Raw genomic sequence first — 21,018 nt, 5'->3', positions numbered from 1 at the left:
AAGACGTTGATTTGCCGGCTTCAGTGTCAGTGAAATTAGCATAATAACGACATGGTTGACTTTCAGAAACCATTGGGATTTTTCCGATAGCAGAAACTTTTGTGTAATTACAGTAACACAAACATTTGAGCACTTGCCCAAACGTGTCGCCGGTGTTAAAGGGTTAATTTACCACACACACACACACACACGCTCACACACTCACTACATTACAACATTACAAATATGTATACGATCCAAAATGTATTTATGTCCACGTGATTTTGTGTTTCATCTCAGGTCATTGTGTGTACTGGTTTGTGTGGATGTGTGTGTCACATGTGAGCATTTGTGCAGCCTGTGGAAGAACACACAACTCCTTATATGGACATCCTCTGAATGTGTGTGTTTATAGGTCACATATTCAGGCTTTAGAAAATTGTGTTCTATTGTTACATGTTGTTGAGTCAAAGTTATGATTCATTTTATATCACATTTTTAGTCGTGATATAAAGTTGATATAAAATTGTGCAGAAGTCACAAAATAGACTGTTTTTTATTTTCCTTTTGTTCATAAAAACAAGCCAAGTGAACTTTGAACTGTGACATATTTCCAAATGTCACAAATTCAATCGCATTTCAAACATTTTGACTACTTTTTGCTCAGTTGTGTTTATATAGTTGGTGAAAATTGCATTTTTTTATATCCTGAAAGAAAGGATATAAGACACTCTTATATTACACATTCTCACACCCCCTGTATATACTGTATGTTTAAACATAGTAATGGAAAAAAGCAGCTGAAAATAAATATCAACAGGTTGCTGTGTAACGATGCATCTATGGCTCTGTCCATGGTGCTGATTTAGTGTTTTCATCTGTTTTAAATTAGTGAAGTAGAAACAAACACATGTGTCGCTGTTGTGGGTTAGTAAATGGAAAAGCAGGACTCACTCTGGCCGTATTGACTGTACTGGTATCCAGCAGCCGCCACAGCTGAGTCCATGCTGTAGCTGGTGGAGCTGTAGGTGGGCGGGCAGTAAGACTGAGACGACGGGAGGCTGTCCACCGTCTTGATGGCGGCCTCGGCCGAACGCTGGCTGCAGCTGGTGGAGACGAGGTTGGACGGAGAAGAGTCCAGGGCGCCGTGGAGTGGCGAGATGGAGAAGTCGTGCTGTGGCTGTGAGGGAACGCCGCCTGGATTACTGAGGATGCTCATCACCTGCAAACACGCAGAAACAGAAACTGTCAACAGGGTTTTTCTTCGGGTTTGTTTTCTCTCTACAACGCATAGTACCCAGAGGACAGATCCTTTAAGTTGTGATGATCACATGACTTTTTTTTTTCACTCATTGTCTTCAAGGAAAACCTAAAATGTTATCCTTACAGCTGCTCATGAAAGGGCTCATGAAATGACTCAGCTGACCCTGTGTACAGTGTATCTGAGCTGTCAGACAAACCTACATCTAAATGATTGCTAAATAAAACAGTTTTAAAACAGTCAGTTCTGTCAAATATTAAACACTTAAAACCCCAAATCATAAGAAAATAAAGTACTGGTCGACCGGGTTTAAGAGAGAGTGAATAGGTTTGTGTGACAATTGTTGACAAGACAAAAACATATTAAAATATTACTGTAAATAACAAACTGACAGTGGGTTTGATTCACCACACAAATGTTGTTTGTTGACACCAGCTCATATTAAAGACGACCTTTATGACCCTATGAGTGTTTTGGTGTCTTTCATAAAGAAGCAGCAGGAGAAAGATGCTGGTGAGGACACAGGTACAGGTGAATGCTATTTTGTGTTGTGTTTTATCTGGTTCGTTTAAATCAACAGCATTTTTGAGCAAGAGAAAAACTCAGCGTTGTTTTGTATCACATTTACTCTAAAGTCTCAGTTTTACCATTATAACGACACGTTTAAGCCAAAACATCTCCATTCACCCTCTATGTTGTGTCTTTGACTTATGTTTTCATAACAAAGTTGATTAAACTGAACGTCATGCATGAACGACTATGTGAAGCCACGTGTCTGCGGTTATTTGTGTCGTAATTATCTTTGATACTTTTCAAGACTTCTGACTGTACGCACGTACGAGTGCACACTCATGTGCAGCTTTGCTAACTGCTGCTAATTGACAACAATGATGTGTTGAGTGAGTCTCCTGCTGAGCTACTGTCAACACTATAAACCCCTTAATCAAGTTAATTATACAGTATCTCTGTCAGAGTCCATGCTGTGTGGGTACGAACATGATTTGGACACAGTTTTAAGCTTAATTATAGAAATGAAGTTGCAGATATTAGCAGTTGGTTAGTGCACCTTGGACACCTTCTTTCAGAACGTATGTGCAGCAGTTTTTAAGTTAAAAACCTGACCTTAAATACCTGACAGTTCTAGTGATGTTGGCTTTGCTGCAGAGTAAAAAGAGGAGGAGGTGAGGGTGTCAGAGAGCGACACAGGTGGAGAAGAGGAGAGGGAGTACGGGGGTAAAGAGCCCCCAGGATTCTAGGAGATGTCAAAGCCTGACTTGGGTGAGAGGGTGAGGGTTTTTTTTTTTTTCCAGCAGCCTGACACCTCTATTCAGGGCAACAAGGAGGTGGCCTGTCACTGCAGAGCAGCCCATTGTGCTGCCTGAAAGTGGAAATTATTCAAATCTTCATATTTAGCATAAGCTCACACACATCAATTAAAAGCGCCAGGATTAGGGGGTGAAATATTTGGGCAACCATAATAAAGAAAACACAGGGGTTCCTGCCAGTGACAGAGAATAGCTGCAGAGAATGGACGACGCTGAGTTTGTGTGCCTTGAAACTGTTCCCTCTCTTATTATTCATGCTCAGCATTCAACATGCGAGTGTTGATATTAACAGATTTTACTCTTTGTTAACACAACCATGATCATTAGAGGACGTTGAATCTCGGGATCACATGTTGCCATAGTGAGTTTGTGTGTGTGAAGTCTGTAGACGAGTTACTTCACATGTCTACAGATGAACACATCAACATAAAAGTGGAGATCAACATAAATGATGTATGCCACATAAACAATGAATGTGTTAAATGTTTGTTTCTTTTAAATGCTTTTTCACTTTTATAGTGTGATATTGTTTTGGGTCATTTGTGATTTAGCAGAAAAACCCTTGCTTGGGCTAAATATCCTGTTTTTTCCTAATAGAATTAACAGGCAGCACTAAATATTTTTTAATGTCATATAAATGTTTAATTATCACATATTCTTGTCACCTTATTATTGATTCAGAACAGATTTTCATACTGAGATTGACAAGCAAATTTGCTCTAACAGTATGTGAGCTAAGACGAGACACACACACAGGTTTTTAGGTCTTTAACTATCCACTGCACTCGTGTCAAACTTGAAGCCTTTGAAATGTGACTATACTGTACAGAAGAAAGCTCAAGAGAGCTCAAAACAAACAGAGAAAAAAGATCACTGCTCAATACCACCAAAAAGCAAATAAAAATATGCATATTTTGGCTGTATCATAAGAGGAGATGATCTATAACGATTTCTACTGGAAGAAAAGGTAGAAGAGGATGAGGAGGAGACCAAGAACAACGTGGACTGACAACATCAAAGACTGGACAAAACTGAAGTACAAATACAACTGTATCAGAGCGGCACAAGATCAGGAACGATGGAGATCCATGACAGGCGACACATGAAGGAGAAGAAGAAGAAGAAGCCCTCATGTCAGTCCCTCAGTTAATCTTCAAACACCCAGCCCCCACATCCACTCACTTATTTACTCTTTTCAGCAGTAGACCATGTTGCTCAGTGAAACCAGTTGGCGTTTAAAAAGATAAACTGAGGGAGTATTTACAGACTTTAGGACAGTGTATGGACAGAGACAGTGTAGAGATGAGTCCAACTCCTTCTTCCCAGAAGCCAATCATCTGCTCCATCAGAGCCAAATTTAGGAAACGCATCTCCCACATCATGTAGGAGTGATGGTGGATCAGTGGTAGAGCGAGTTGTCTTTCAAAGTCAAAGGCTGTGGGTTTGATTCCCGCTAGTCTTACATCCTTAGGCAAGACAGGTTGCTGACAGTTTCAAATGATGTGCGACCGATGGACCGACTTGGAACAAGCATGCCAGAGGAGGATATCAAGCTTATAGAGAGGGTTACATCAGTGTTTATGTTCAAGTGCTGTGGTTGAAGGAGACAAGAGAAGGAGAAGGGCTCCCGCATCCTGGTTGATGCCAAGTTCAATGACTTTTTAAGGACTTTCCAGGACCAATACCCTCAACTTCAAGGACCGAATGTGGGAGGGCAATTTGTAAGAGCCGCTTCGCCCATGGCGTCCACTTTTATTGACTTTGTCTTTGTTGAGCCAGAGCTCCAGTAGAAACGTGGTCTGTCATACAGTCAGTATACGTGAGTGTCTGCAGTCATGGTATAACGTTTATAAAAACCTCATCACATCAAATGAAAGAGCAGATGAAAGTTTCGTTTTGACGCCTACAATCAAACCACGGGAACTAAAAAGGGGCTTAGCACTTTTCTACCCACTCACACACTTAGTCAGTCAGTCAGTGAGACAGCACCCTGGGCTCTATTTAGAGGAGAACACACTTAGGGATAAATAAAGAGAAATATATCCTACAAACATTCCATCAGTGGGTATGATTTAAATTCCTCTGCTTTTTTTTCTGGCAGATTCCTTCAGTAGGACTTATTTATTTATCTATTTATTTATTTATTTATTTATTTATTCAAACGCTAAAGCTCTTTGCTCAGCCTCTTGCCAAAAACGAAAGCAGCGTCTGTTTTTCCAGGCAATTTTCTAATTAACATCTAACCCCACCCCACCCCGCCCCGGACACCTCCCCCCTCTCTGCTCCTCATTATAGGAGTGATGTAAATATAAGTGCTCATCCTTTTTGATTTGATGACATGGGCGCGTGCCAAATGACAGCGTGCCCAGTCAAAGGGCTTAGTGCAAAACTCTAATAGCAGCTAAGACTAATATTAGGCAGCAGTCTCATTGACATGCAGGTGAACACAGTCGTGTCAACACAGGAAAGAGGGAGCTTTTATTTGTGTGTTTTTTAAAGAGAGCATTGCTAATAGTATTCAGCCCCTGTGCTGCTCACTGAATCTGCTTCAGTGGCCTTTAATTTAGCTTCAGTTTTTAAATGAATCAAAAACAAAATGGACAATACAACTGTCTTATCTTAATTTTCAGTAACAACAGAAAGGAATCTGAGGCACAAACAAGACAAATAATATTTTTTGATATCTTCAAAACTGAAACCGTTCTTTCGTGCAACACAGAGCGAGTAAGTGGACCAGCATGCAGTTTGGCAGCATTCGATTCACCACTTCATTCAAAGTGAATGAGAAGCGTTTCAGTTTGAATGGACTTGATGTGCGCTGGAATTCTACCAATATTATAATATTTAGAGTATCACTCTCTGTTCTCTGCTGCTTTTACTGTCTCTCAGTCCTTATCTAGTGTATCTTTATATATTATATGTATAAGTTCAATTCTAATTTAAACTTCTCTCCTTTTGGCCTGCTCTATAATGTTTTATTTAAAGTTGTATTTATTTTTCAATCATTTGGAAAAGATGTTTCTTTGTGTACATTAGGGCTGTGCTGATACGATACAAATAAGATATTTTGCAACATATTGGGTACAATAAACAAGGTGATATATAACACCTTTCCTCCACAGAGTGGCCTATTATGACATTATTTTTAACAACAATGTATTTCAACAATGCAAAAATAATATACAGTTTTCTTTGTCAATAAAAAAGTAATGTAAACTAATGTATTCGCTTAAACTCTTCAAATATCACTTTTTATAAGCAGAGCTTCATTGTGCTCCTTTATTTCTGTAAATACCTCAGTGTGATAATGTGCACAAAAATAAACATGCACATAATTGTTGGCTCTTTGGGACAATTTCTGCCATAAACACTGACCCTGACCGGACCAGTAGTCCTCATGAAGACCTAAACCTGGTTCTAATGAAGGGCACAGGTTACTTTTAGGGCCAAAATTTAAATTATGGTTGAGGTAAGGTTAGGAATAATGCCTCATTTAGGCCAGGGGTCTCATGACCTCGGGGCCACTGAGGGTCCAGTTCGGTCAGTAGGGGCCGGTCAGTTCCAACATTGAAATAATGATATTTTTAATGATATTTCACATCATTTCAAAATAAAAGTGTTTGTTTTAATATAGAACGGTAAATGCAAAATGAATCTATTTATTAAAAAATATACAGAAATGTGATATTAAGTGGCGAGCTGCATGTGGCCCACAGCCGCGAGTTTGACACCTCTGATTAAGGCTGCCAATATGAATGGTAGTCAATGTCCTAGTCAGACCTCTGTGTGTGTGTGTGTGTGTGTGTGTGTGTGTGTGTGTGTGTGTGTGTGTGTGTGTGTGTGTGTGTGTGTCCAGAGAGCTGAGGTGCCAAGGCTTCTCAAATATAATTCAACATCCAGTATTTCCATATACTTTTTTTAGGGTTATTGTTAATGGAAGTGCATAAAGAGTAGCGGTGGTGCAGGGTGTAGTGGGTGGAGGTAGGGGGTAGGGTGGCAGAGGAGCCCCTGACTCCCCACTACCCTCCAACCCCCCACCCTCCAACCCACACACACACACCCCACCTCCTTATCTCAGGCCGACAGTTGTCAGGAATCACGAGCAGAGGCCTGAGTTAGCGAGGCAGGCAGGCAGGCCTGGGGATATGGATCAAAGAGACGGAGCTGGAGAACCAAAGCAGCTCTGATCCCCCAACACTGAAACCCACTCTATTCTATCCTTACTCGCCCGCCCGCTCTCTTTCCCTCTCTCTCTCTCTCTCTCTCTCTCTCCCTCTCACCCTGACATCAAATAGCGAGCCAGTAGAGCTTCACCATTCCAAAGCAGGCTAAATCTTCCTCTCACAACAAACCAGAGAGGAAATGAGAGAGCAAAAGGGAAAAATTGTGAGATGTGTTGATGTGTTGGGGGGGTGGGTGGGGGGTCACAGTGAGGAAGAACAGTTTCATCTTCACTGGCAGGTCACTAAGTTGTCTGACCTGACAAAAGGGGATTAGTTGGTCCAGCATCACTGTCTGTTTGAGTGAAGAGGGGAAAAAAATCCCTTAAAGCAGAATAGAAAAGTGTGATTTAAATAAAAAAGCTTTATTTTTCTTAGTGTGTGTGTGTGTGTGGGGGGGGTTCTAACATCTGTGATGGTGAAGCTTTCTATTTACACATGCAGTGCCATCACAGCGACGCCATTCCAGGCTGTCATTTTGTCTTCCTGTCAATAAGCCGGGGAATTGGCTGCACACTCCATCTCTGCATGAAAGTCGAAGCCTCTAATTCTTTCCCATTCAATTTTGAGAGGAGGAGGCGCAGGAATGGCTTGTGTGAATTACATTCCAAATGCAATATAGCTGTTTCAAATTGAATTATTGCCTGTCAGACGTACGGCGCACTGGTCTCTCTCTGCAATTTTGAAGGGGGCTTGGGAAATTCGCCCTACATTGTTATCTCATGTAAATGCCCGGGAACATGATGAAAGGGTCAATGGCAGTGAACCCGTAATGGAAAAAAGCTTGAGCTGCGACTCAGAGCCGTTCAGCATTGACTTGAGAGGACAATAAACACAGGAATAAACACACGTTACGTTCAGATGAATTCACTGGAGCAGTTTGATGCGAGTTTATTTAGTTCTCAGTCATCACAGATGCTGTTGATGAATGATGGCTCAACAATGAATCGTTTTCATATTGAAATTTGAAACAAAGCCTTTATCTACTTTATCTACTTTTTTTATGTTGTATACCATTTTAAAAAAGCTGCATAAAATTGTTACATTATGAGGAAATAGTACGTCAGGTATTTATGTATTTATTTTTATTTATTAACCTTTATTTAACCAGGAAAGAAAATCTTATAGAGATTAACAACCTGTTTTTCAGGGGAGTCCTGGCCAAGGAAATACAGAGTTAAACATACACAAACAGAAAACAAATCAAAGAACCAAGATTAGATTTACAAGCACATTATGGATAAACAAGTGCATACTGTGGAGTCAGCGTCAAGAATTCTCAGTTTGGATTTGAAAGCACTCAATAAAATTAACTCAGTCTCTAGTCTTTCTGACTGGTTAGTTATCGCATATGTTTAAAAGAAAACCAGGAGTGGCAACAATTGTGCAGCAGAAGTCACAAAAAAAACTGTTTTTATTTTATTTTAGTTAGTACAATTTGATGAGGTGGATATATGTATAAGACACTCTATATTGCACATTCTTAAAGCCTCTGTATGTATGTTTTAACATAGTAATGGGAAGAAAAAGCAGCCTAAATGCTCTGTGTTCTAATCTCTGATTGGCCAATTATTTGTCCAACCAGAAAAACAGCCAGTGTTATTTTAATGAAAAATGTAGAATTTAAAATAATTTGCATTTACAAGCATTCGGTCCTAAAATTTCAAACTAAAATCCTACAAAATGAAATAGTGTACGTTACAAATGTATACTGGGAACACACAGTCTAATCCCTAATGCAAACCAAAGCTGTGTTGTTGAGCGTGTGTGCAGCATTACACTCGTGCATTGAGATTAATAATCACACACTGTAAAAACACCTCTCTTATCCCCAGCTCTTTTGTTGCTAAATCCCCACCCAGTCTCCAGGATCATATGTTGCCATTGTCTGCTTTTTGCAAACCTCAAACACTTGTCAACTATGTCAACCATGGAAAACCATGAGGCTACAAATCCTCTCACGTCTTGTAAAGTAAAGTAAAGACGAACGAGTGAACTCCGATGTAGCGGCGCGAGAAGAACAACTGTGGATGAACTGTGTGGAATAAGAGAGTAATTACAGACAAATACACTGGTGGATTTAATTCTCCTGTTAGAATCCACTGCAGTGAACACGGCCCAGTGTTTGTTATTTATGTGCATCAAATTTGGTCTTCTGCCTGTGATGTTTTCTGATTAGATTCAGTCATCTGTAAATAATCACTCTGGAATGGTTTGATATGGGGAATCTTTCCATCCTCGTGGATACAAACAGTGATGCACAATTTCTGCTGCTCCATCTCTGAAACACTCAATAAATGAACATGCTGATGCAGTTTAGCAACAAAAACATGCAATGAAGCCCAAGTTCAGACCAACATTATGACTACAGGAACAACCAGACAAGAGGATTCTGACCAGCCAAGCAAACTAGTGTCTTTACACTGTAGTTAGGGACAGATTATGTCATATTTATAACCATATAATATAGGTTTTAATTTGTTGTCAGATGTCAGTTAACCATCAAGAAGTTAACAGACTCATTTTGGAAGTACACACAACAGACACTGGCATCAACCACTTATAATAGATGTAAATCACGAGGAACAGAAACATAGAACTTTTAGAAAAAAGAGAGTAGTTTGTGCCACATGTGAAGAAAAAAAAAAGCTTTTTTTTAAAGCTTTTCATCCCTGCTACTGTTTTGGGATCCCTGTTCAAAAAGGGCATTATGGCAGTATCATAATAAACATAACACTTGTGAGATCCCATCACACGTGTAAGCATCTGTATCTATGTGGATGTTCTTTCTCTTTGTTTACATGATCAGGTGACATTTATCAATGTTTACACGGTTACAGTGTTTTCTACACCTGCTCGTTTGACTGATCGGTGTTTTAACTGTGTTTAATGATCAGAATGTTTTTTTATGAACTTTTAGTCAAGTTCCTGACCTTTCTGTGAGTATGCAGCATGGTCTGTGTTAATAAAAGTTTGGACATGGCTTTATGACGTGTTTGTTGCTATGTGCTGCAAGTCAAGAGTTTACTTTTTTTATTTACATTTTATTAAATGTACTTTTCTCAAAAGAAAAAGGACCCATGTTATTAAGGATTGTTACTACTTGTCAAAACACATTTTACTCAGGTCTTATATAAAGGGTGACTATTAGAAAATATAATTTAAGTTCCAGATATTAATCTTAATCTGTTGAAGGTTTGTTTTTTAATAAAGAGATAACTCTATAACCGTTTAGTCAGCCCAAGAGATTAACAACATCCAGAGATGAAAGTAAAGAGTGGTGAGAAATAAACACGTGTTACACCACAGAGACAAAAAAAAAGAGACCATTTTCTCTTTTTTATCATCGCACTGTAAAACCAAACAAATGGGATTCAGTGGATCAAATTAAACACTGGATTGAAAACTCATAATTTCATCTGACTGATGAGACAAAACCAAATGTCATAAACGTAAGGTCGACAGAGGATGTGACAGAGGGATATAAATTACATTTCATTAGAGCGGCCTGCAGTCACTGCAGTATCTGTTGATTACACAACGAGAGACATTAAATTAAACGAGTGATCACACTCATTAGTCAGAGAGATTATTTCTTTTCTACTTTTCCCCCTGAAGAGTTGAAAGGATTTGTTCTTCAAATGAACATCTTTCTCTTTGAAAGTTCAAACCACAGTCTGTTTGGAGCCATGGGGTCAGACAATCTGCTTAAGTGTTGGAGCCCGGGGGATAAATTTAATTGTAAAACGACATTGTTTTAATTTCACAGAGAGCGCCGGGCATGTGTGCAGTTCAAGACGCAATTACCACCTGAAATCAAGGCCTCTGGATAACTAATAAAACATACTGGTAATGTGGACATAGATGTTCATGTGACTGTGGACATTGTTTGAACAGGTAACAGAGTTCACAAATAATTATAAGAATAATAATACTATAATAAAACAATGTACTTTTACATTCTTTTACTCAGAGATTTCTTTTTGCTTACTGTATGATATTATTTTGAAGTAACTATATGTTCAATGTATTTATATAGTTTGCAAATTTCCCAATGTGGGATGAATAAAGGATTATCATGTCATGATAATGTCCACTCAAAGTTGCTTCACTCTACAGTTTTGCCACTCATCCATTCACCACCCATTCCCTCACACTTTCATACACACTTCATGTGACTCCTCATGTGTTTCATACCCATTCACACGTTACCAACACAGCCGTTCGAACCCCACAACCTTCGAGTTGAAAGACACTTTGAGGTTGTTTTTAAAAAAAGAAAAAGATCCATCCGTCATATTCTAAGCTTTTTGGAGGAAGCCTGTGTGTAATTGCGCAGGGGTCAAAGGGTCAAAGTCAAATCCACAGCACAAACCCTGTCTTAGGACTTTCTCTGAAGCAGGCGCTAACCCTTCCTTCAACTTTGACATTCTGGACACGCTACAAAACAATAGCAGTGGAATGGGAAAGTTAACCGAGCAAACCAAGTTATTACAGACCAGAAATGGCATGAAAACATGTCATCAGATTAGAGCACAGACCATTTATAAACTATTACTCGACTTCACAAACACTTGGTGGTACACTTTCTGTACCAGTTTCAAAATAAAAGCTCTCCAGCTTTCTGGCTGCCTGAATTTCTTTTGTCAACAAGGATTTTATTGTGAAATATTCACCTCACATCTTACAAGCTGGACCACACGGTTGGTGTAGTGGTTATGGACCCGGTTATGGACCCGGTTATGGACCCGGTATCAAAAAGGTTCTTCGTTTCCTCCCACATTTCAAATACATGCAGATTTGGGGATTAGGCATTGGACACTCTAAATTGACCCCGCCTTTCACCACCCTATGTCAGCTGGGATTGGCACCAGCACCCCCCACACGACTGATTGATCTTGCAGGATTCCCCTCACCAAATACACAACCTCACACATCATTTAACACTTGTCATTATATTGACATCGACCAGTGCCGTGATTGTTGCGTGTGGAAGTATCCGTGTGTGGAGGCGAGCACCCTCTTCATTACATCACATCATTACAGCCCACTTAATCTCCAAAATGTCTTAAATCTTATTCTAACAAACACCAAGATTAAAATCATATGTACCCATCACAACAAATCCAAAACTAAAACGTCCCAATGACGGGATATTCCTGGGATTAGAAAAACAAAGCAGCCCACAGATGAAGGAAGAGATTTTCATGCATAAGCGTTGAGTCCAGCAGGTCTTACCTGTGGGGCGAGTCCATTGCTGACCGGGTTGACGTGGTTGCTCGGCGCTGCGGAGCTCATGAAAGTGTCAGAGTAGCTGGAGAAGCCATGGCGGTTGGAGGTCAGACCGTAGGCGGCGCCGCTGTCCGTGCTGGACAGACTGCTCTGGTGCATGGTGGACGGAGGTAAAGGCTGAGGACGGTGAACTGTGCCGACACCATCTGAAGAGCAACGCACAACCGTATATGTCAATCTCAACAGGACATGTGAAGATGTACCGGCTTAAAAACTGTATTCAAACATGCTGGAAATGTGCTATTTTTAAAGGAAATACAAACAAAAATAAAGACGCGTCAGAAACTGCTGTTCTACCTTGGGACAGAGTGTTGGTTTGGTAGCTGGAGTCGGGCAGCTGGTACGTAGGAAGTGTTGGCATCCCTGTGGGAGGAAATCCGCCCGGCAACAGGTGGTTGAACGCTGCGAGCTGATTGGCTCCTGCTTGTTTTCTCCACCTGGCCCTTCGATTGCTGAACCACACCTGAAGGAAAACACACAACCACACAAAGGTATTTTTGTGAACTTGTCGTCTTTGCTGTTACGTGATGTGTTACGACACATGCTTTATCAGTGTCACAGAGAAAAAAGCTTCATCGTCAGGCAGATTTATTTTGTAGTTAGTAATAATTCATACAGTTATTACTCAGAACTGCTTTATCGTGATGTGCAGGGTCCATTAAATCTGTGGAGCTGAGCTCATATAAACCACACTAACGCAAGATCTTATGTTGCCATTGTATAATTCATGACTTATTTGACATGTCTGCAGACTACTATAGTGTTTTAACTGCTTGAGGCACTTGTGGGTAACCTGTACTTAATTTTAGGCATAAAAAGGCACCTATTTAGGGCTGAAAAAATATATTTTTCCCCTCATATCATGGCCCATGGCCAAATAGAAAGGGAAGCAAGGTTCCCAACCCCCATTGCTCCCAGGTGCTGCTCAGTGGCTGCCCACTGCTCCTTATTCTCAGATAGTTTCTAGCAGAGGATGAGTTAAATGCAGAGAAGGAATTTCCTTACAGGGATTAACAAAAGAACAAACAAAGAAACGGGATTAAAGCAACGTTACACCACAAGATTGAGTCTTGAACCAGTCTTAAACTGAGCAGCAGACCAGGATGAAAGTGGTTTAATGTCAGTATTTTGCAATGCAGTGTGTTTCTGTGGAAAGAATGTTGACGCCATTGCTGAGTCAAGACCAAGACCAGTATTCCCTGCCTTGGTCTGTCCCAGCGGCCCCATATAATCCTGGAGACTGGGTCATACATGCAGCATACCTGATCACTGTGGATCTGTTGCACTGTTAGTCACTCCTGCCCTAAATGAACCCAGGGTTAAACTGTCATAACTGCTGTAACTTCAATATTCCTCTCTCTGTGCAATAACACAATGCTGCTATAACTGTGCAATAGTGTCATGTACATGAAATAATAGTAATGAAGTAATCTAAATCTAAATCCGATAATAAAACTCATCAATGTGACTTTTAAGGTTTTTTCCACAAGAAAAGAACTTGAATCACAGTAAATACAAACAAAAAAGGAGTCAATTGATCTTTGGCATGGAAGAGAAAGTAAGCGGTATGCCGAGGGAGTGTGGCTGCATTTTATAATGTGTAAATGAAGCGCGTGTGTGTGTGTGTGTGTGTGTGTGTGTGTGTGCTTAATCATGCGTTGTTCCTCACTGACTCCAGGTCCTGAATGCAGCCTCAATAGACTGAATAGAGGCCAAAGAGGAGGGTCAGGAGGCGTCAACATCCGACCGCTAAACGCTTCACTCATCGCTGCTCAGAGCAACTGCCACACCCACCACACAACGTATGGATCTATAGTGTTACAACTCATTCAGTCAGTCACTTTCCACACACAGTTAAGTCGGTTGTAAACTGGAGTCCGCCATTCACTTGGACTTCTGCCCTCGTCCCAGTGTTTACTGAATGAAGTGTGTCAGCCTCCGCTGAGCTAAAGCGGACAACTTTGGGTTTGTAATTAAGTGGTTTCTGGTTTTGTTAGCATATGTAGCAGCATTCTGAGTCACCCTACCATCCATTAACTTTTAAATATCAAATTCTTTATGATCATAGAGTATAATATAGCGTCTCCTTGCTATAAATATATAGGTCTGTTTTTCACCATGTTTTTGTCGCTGTTGTCTTTTATTATTCATGTCTATAAACTGTTGATGGGACCTGTGTGAGATAAAGCAGAGCGACCAGGCCAGCTTGAGTCTGAACATACTGTATACACGCGCTAGTACTTTAACTCCCAGTCGCATTATCTGGGTGTGTTAGTCCAGCTTTGACAAATTAAAATATTTATATTATATTATAATATTATATAATTTTGGTAAACTGAAATGTTTACACAATCATTCATTGTATTCTAATGTCATGTAAACATAGCGGTTGTGTCTATTGACAGTGAGGAGGAGCAATGCAGTTTCACACACTAATGTCATGTAAAGAATCGATCGTTACGTTGGATAATTTACTAGATAAAAGTGACATCTTATAATTGCCACACGCGCTCGTTCCAAGACATTTCCTGGTCACATGTCTAAAAAATGACACCTACACTGTGCTCATAAATCACAGAAAGTCAGTCCTCAAATATTGGCTATATTAAATGCAGTGTAATGGACATCGACTCATTACGGGCCCACAGTTGAAGTGTAATTTCATGAATGTTTAAAATGTAAAGCACGCTCTGTCAGCTCAAGCAAAAGCAGGACCCAAGAGCAGGGCTGAGATAATAAAAAGAGTCATTCATTTAAAAAAACTAATTATAAAAAAAAAAGCAGAAGAGAAAATAGTTGAATGTCAGGAAGCAAAACACACAGAAAATATGAAATAAGTGGGGAACATGAGGAGCAGGAACATAGAACTAAACAAGGTAGAACAGATTCCGTCCACACGGAAACAGGTCTAGGTGAATATGCATTCTTCTTTTGGGGGGAGCGGCGTTCCATCCACATGGAGACAGCATTCCCAGAGTAGGAAAATCTCAAAACGCCGGCCTCGTGTTTCCATGCAGACAGCCAATACAATACTTTAGGAAAACGATGATGTCATATTCCCAGCTCTCTCTTGCACTGCTATTCATTGTCTCTTTAGAGATACAACAGTCCTGACATAATGTACAACAGCGCTTTGAGACATTTTTAGGGAGTTCCGTGTGGACAGAGATAACTCCAGGAACAATGTCGTCTTGACTGGGAACGGTAAATAAAAAGATTGTTTCCGTCTGGATGTGACAACAGTCACAGAAAGAGGGAGGAGCAGAAAAACAAACACCTGGAAACTGACAAGATATAAGGAACAACTGAAAAACCAAAAGAAAAGTCCAAAACACAACATAGCCTAAGCCATATTTTTCAGTCTTATAGTCCAGGCAGTACCAGGCAGTTTGTCACGTGACAATCTGTCCAATCTCCCTTCAGTTTGAACTCAATGTGACTCTCATTTTCAACTTCTTTAATTAAAGCCACCTAACAGTCAGAGGCTCTGAGCAAACGTCAGCCTGACACCGAACACAAAACCCACCCACTCACAGAGACACGACGTGTCCCTCGTCCACTGTCCGCTGCTCCTCGCTCTCCCTGTCCCACTTCTACCACATAAAGGTATAGTATGTGTGCATTTTCCATTTGCACCATTTGAAATAAATTTGTACAATAGCACTCACAAGTTAAAACATGCACATGCACACAGCACAGCACACCGGCCAGAGCTGTAGCAGAGAAAAAAAGAATAAAAAAAATCTATGCGTCGCCTCCAGGTTTCCACCCAAACTCACTTTCTCCAGGAATCAGCCTTTTTTTTCATTTGGAGCAAATGAAATTATGCCTTTCAAGTGGAGAACATCATTTGGACTCCTATTTCTGTTCAGGAGACTCAAATAATTAGAACAGGTGCTGTTGCCCTGAGGTTCTTCTGTAAGAGAGGCAGAACAAGTGTGATCAACTCACAGTCCAGCTCCCTCTGGCTGTGTGTGTGTGTGTGCTTGTATTTGTTTCCTCTTTAGGACCTTTTCTAGTATAAACACTGACCTTGTCATCAGGACCAGTGGTCCTCATGGAGACCAAAACCTGGTCCTAACGAGGCAGAAGGGTTAAGATTTGTTTCCAAAATGTTTTCAGTGCAGTGTCCTGCAGGAGAATAGCTGCACAGACGTACCTCACATGTACATGGAATTTATTTAAAATGTGTGTGTGTATGTACATGAACATTTAATAACTGCATACTGTATAACTATATAAAATGCAGTGTTATTTATTATTATCCAATGGTAACAGTGGCCTTACACTTCCTCAAAACTATTATAAAGTGATGTTCATTCGTCCTTTATTTGCTAAATTTAAAGTCACTGACCCTTTTTTTCTTTATTCTGATGTTTAATCTGAAAATGAACTGAATCATCTGATGTGTATGTGCAGGGTTTTATGTGCCACACAGCTGCCAAGTGCATGAATAACGGGTGTACTGTACAGCTGTTCCTAATAAAGTGTACAGTGAGTATAGTGAGAAATGCTCTTACAATGACTAAGCACTCAAAGTGACAATATTTCAAACCTTAAAATGTAAAAATAATACACAAACGTGTGTTGTGTAAAGAATTAATTGTTAAAATAATGTAAAAACCAGCAAATGTAATCATATAACAGTTGTTATTAAATAATAGAAGTCAAATTCTGTTGCTGTAACAAAAACATTACTACAAATATTGGAAGTAATGCCAGTGGAACATAAGATGAAAGTGACATGAAAAGAAAGAAAAATACCCCAGTGAAGTTCAAGAAGCTGAAATCTGAACTTAAGTACAGCACTTAGGAACATTCCAGCGCTGACATTACACAAGACGAGAGGAATGCAGGTGGATGATGCAAAACTGACGACATGTTTCTGCTTGTGTCGTTATTTAAGTGAGTTTTATCTCCATCAATAAATCTGTTACTACAGCTGACATGCTTTGAAAGAGAAGTCTGACACAGACTGCGACCATGAAGTCATCAGAACCTTTTAACCATGTAGACTAAAACCAAGCATCAGAAAGGGGAAGACAGTTGATTTACTTTGACTTTGAATGAGACATAGATGTTTGTGTTTGAAACTGCTGATCTGGGATTATCAGATTATCAGTATTATGTTCAGATTACCATGACTCTGACATGTGGTCATGTGACATGAATGCGAAAAGTCATATCAGGATCCGGGGGCTCCTGTGGTCGTCCCTGTGCCGTTTGAGAGGACAGTCGTGTTCTGACGCGAGACACTTGTCGTTATGAAGGTGAACGGTCAAGTGTGAGCTGTGATGAATCTGAACTTGAATCTGTTTTTAATAATGTGGCTGGTAATCTGATTGTAGCCCGAGTACAACACCATCTCTGACAGCATGAAGAACTACAGCAGCAGAGGAGCACACTGGACATTTTATAAGGTCAGAGGTCTAAAACTCAAATGATGGTGGGGGGGCGGGGCAATGAGAAAGTTAGTCTGGTCAGGAAAAGGGCCAACGTGATAAGAGGTTAATGATATGAGCTTAAAATCATATCAGCATATTCAATCATAATGTTGTAATAACAACATTATATCACTAATAACAACATTTGTGACAGTATTTCACAGAATTTCAAAATAAAAGTGGACCTATAACGGTTAATGTATATATACACACAATAAAAACAGATTTATGAAAATGAATATATCACTAAACTCGTCTCCTAACTAGATGGTTGTGGGTTTGATTCCCAGCTCTGCTCGTCTACATGCAGATGTGAATAAATGTGAATGGGTGTCAATGGGTAGATTGTACAGCAGGTTTGAGTGGTCATCAAGATTATCAAGACCCAACAAATGCTATATAAATACAGACCATCTTTACTAAAAAATAAACTCATTATAACTCGATATTTAGTGGCGGGCCACATGAGGCCACAAGCCGCAGGTTTGTAACCGCTGCATTAGGTTAACGCAATACTTAACGAAGTTATTATTTGATAATACCAAATAATATTCATGAACACTGTGTAGGTCTGTAGGTATCAGAGCTAAGTGCTCTGGTGGATTTCTCACTCTCTGAGTTCCTCTGGCTCTTGATTGATCCACGTTGCTGCTGTGGATTAAAAATCCCACGAGACGGTCCAGACTCTGATGTGATCTGCTGTGAATTTTTCAATGAGTGGTGGGCTTGAAAGTGGTGGGAAAAACAGATTCAAGCCAAGATGTTGGGCAGTGATACATCCATGAGGAATGTGACCCCCACCCCACGGCTGAACACCTAACAGCTGTTGTGAGAGCTCCACAGAGCTTCCTCCACAGGGACACTGTGGAACTGTGGAACTGTCAAAGTTGGCACCGTATTTAGCCTCACACTGTATGACTGAATAATGTTACACATGGCAGTCTTAGGCCCATTTTCAAACAATCGGCATTGGCCGATTACTATTGAATTAATGTTTTGGGGTATTTTTTATTTATTTATTAGAATATTTTCTTTTTCTACTCTTTTTTTCTGTTCTTATTTATCTTTACATGCTGTAAGTAAATTTAAGAAATGTGCCTCTTATTATATGGGGATGACACTCATGATGACACTTATATGTGTTTGATATAAACAGTGTTGTCATTAAGTACAACATTCACATATATCTATACTTTACTTTACTGTTATTTATATTTCTAGCAACTTTTACTCCACTGCATTTCCTCTAACTATCTTTGTTACTCGTTACTACCGAATAAAACCAGAAGAAGAAGAAGTTAGTAATGTCTGTATTTATATAGAGCTTATCCCGTCTTGATGAGCTGCTTTAAACTACAGTTTTCATCCATTCACACATTCATACATCTTTCATATCGCTGCTCAAGGACATTTATAGACTAGCAGAGCCAGGAATTGAACCCACAGCTTTCCAGTTAATTACATTTTATATCATAAAATGAGGTTTGATACTTAAGTATGGATGGCATGAGAATGATGGACGGATGGCCGCACGTTACCTGGACCCGGGCCTCGGTCAGTTTGGTCCTCTGAGCGAGCTCCTCTCTGGTGTAGATGTCGGGGTAGTGAGTTCTCTCAAACGCCTTCTCCAGCTCCTCCAGCTGCTCGGCCGTGAACGTGGTCCGACTCCTGCGCTGTTTCCTCTTCAGAGGAAGGTCGGGCTCCGACTCCACGTCTGACACCTCATCCATCCGACTGCCTGGACAAAGACAAGGGGGCGACTCGGTGTCAAAAACTGATGTGCACGGTCAAACGTGCTGTAGATCCACGAGGAGATGAATGATGCACCTGCTGTGACATGACTATTGTACATATCACTTCTTAAGAACACACTCAAAAAAAAGCTCAACAAACAAGAAAATTAGAAATGATAGTGAGTCAGAATCAGGTTCATCAGAGTTCTGCATCCTGTGGCTCTAGAGCCTCTTCAGCAGGTTTTCTCAAACAGCTTTGCAATGTCAACAGTTTTCTTTACAACAAACTTTTGTTATTTATTATTATATTTGTATATGAAACTTCATACATGATGTCGTCTTCATTTTTATGGGTCAAGTAGATTGTTTTTGGCTCTAGATTAATTACATTTGGGTGGAGAGGGGTCAGGGGTCAGAGGTTGCAGACCACTGATCTAGTGAGTTCAGCAAACTAAGCATTACTGCACAAGCAGAAATGTTTGAATGTGATGTCTTGTAATTGGATGGTTCGTGGATGAACAGAAGATAGATAGATAGATAGATAGATAGATAGATAGATAGATAGATAGATAGATAGATAGATAGATAGATAGATAGATAGATAGATAGATAGATAGATAGATTTCATTGAGTGGTTATTTATATGACAGAAGAGTTTTCTACATCTCTATATCAAAAGCTGCATTTCCCAGCATGCCTCAGGGCACAGTGCAGAGAGGTGCAGTGTAATGAGAGGTGCTAATCTCTCAGGACCACCTTGGTGAAGTGTATAACACCATTCTTCTGTCACCGTGGGCCTGAGGGCAGCACAGACACTGGCACAGTGACGGGCTGGAAATAGTCCCCAAACATTTTTATTGTGCAGCTAATTTCACACACACACACACACACACACACAATGTGTCCACTCTGCTGTGCACGAGGAGCCATGAAAGATTATCTGATCCATGCAGATACCCACTTCAAATGAAGCTGCCAACTGCTTACCAGGATTGGAGCGTATTCATAAAGAGACATAATGCCGCACTGTATGTTAGTGTCGACAGTGATGTCATATTCCACATGAAAACACATCAGCTGTCACAAGGGATTTCCCAGATTTCATAACGGGCCAGATTCCTTATCTCTGCTTTTCAAAACTTCCACAATGAAGCAAATCTGAAATCTGAAAAACAACCTGAAGACAATGAAGCTTTCACTGTGCTGCGAAAAGGTGAGTCCTCTGCTTTTGTTGGTCAAAAATATGTAGGAAAAGTGGATTTATGTCATGCTTTCCTTGTCCTGGTAACCACTCAAAGCTGCTTTACATTACACGTTTTTCATTCACCCATTCACTTATGTATCCATACAACACATCTACTGTATGTGCAGCACTTTTTCTATCAAACTCATTCAAATGCTGCCGACGGGAACAAGATGACATCTCTCTGCTGAGAGAACGACAACAACTCCTACAGAAAGATGTTTTGATGATTACGGGGACATATTCCAGAACCCTGGTGCCACGAAGTCCAACAGCACATTCACACCATAAGCAATACAAATATTTTGACACGATGAAATTAGAAATAAAGAGACGTAATAAAAACGCAAGTAGACACAAATGTTGTGTCACATCCTGAACATCTCACTGCAGTTCATCTACTGCACATCGTCCACTTACGACTACAACTTTGTATGACCGGTGATACAAATGTCTGGTCACATCCAAAGTCAATACACAGACAGAGACGCACGTTTTGCTTTGATTCAACATCAGTCATT

General features: G+C 40.2%; 1 protein-coding gene across 2 annotated transcripts in view; it reads right to left on the bottom strand.

The window, feature by feature from the left end:
• LOC122776580 (paired box protein Pax-7-like) overlaps nt 1-21,018 on the bottom strand; it is a 46,582-nt gene that overhangs the window by 5,213 nt on the left and 20,351 nt on the right. For both annotated transcript variants that reach the window (XM_044037160.1, XM_044037161.1), the window contains exons 5-8: nt 19,060-19,259; nt 12,375-12,540; nt 12,024-12,223; nt 934-1,201 (exon numbers count right to left, since the gene is read on the bottom strand). In XM_044037160.1, coding sequence (XP_043893095.1) covers nt 934-1,201; nt 12,024-12,223; nt 12,375-12,540; nt 19,060-19,259 — 834 coding nt within the window. The remainder of the gene's footprint in view (nt 1-933; nt 1,202-12,023; nt 12,224-12,374; nt 12,541-19,059; nt 19,260-21,018) is intronic.

This window comes from Solea senegalensis, linkage group LG11 (genome assembly GCF_019176455.1).
Source record: "Solea senegalensis isolate Sse05_10M linkage group LG11, IFAPA_SoseM_1, whole genome shotgun sequence".
In the NCBI taxonomy this organism is placed as follows: Eukaryota; Metazoa; Chordata; class Actinopteri; order Pleuronectiformes; family Soleidae; genus Solea; species Solea senegalensis.
Note: the sequence above shows the minus strand (reverse complement) of the source record. Positions and strands in the feature narration are given on the sequence as shown.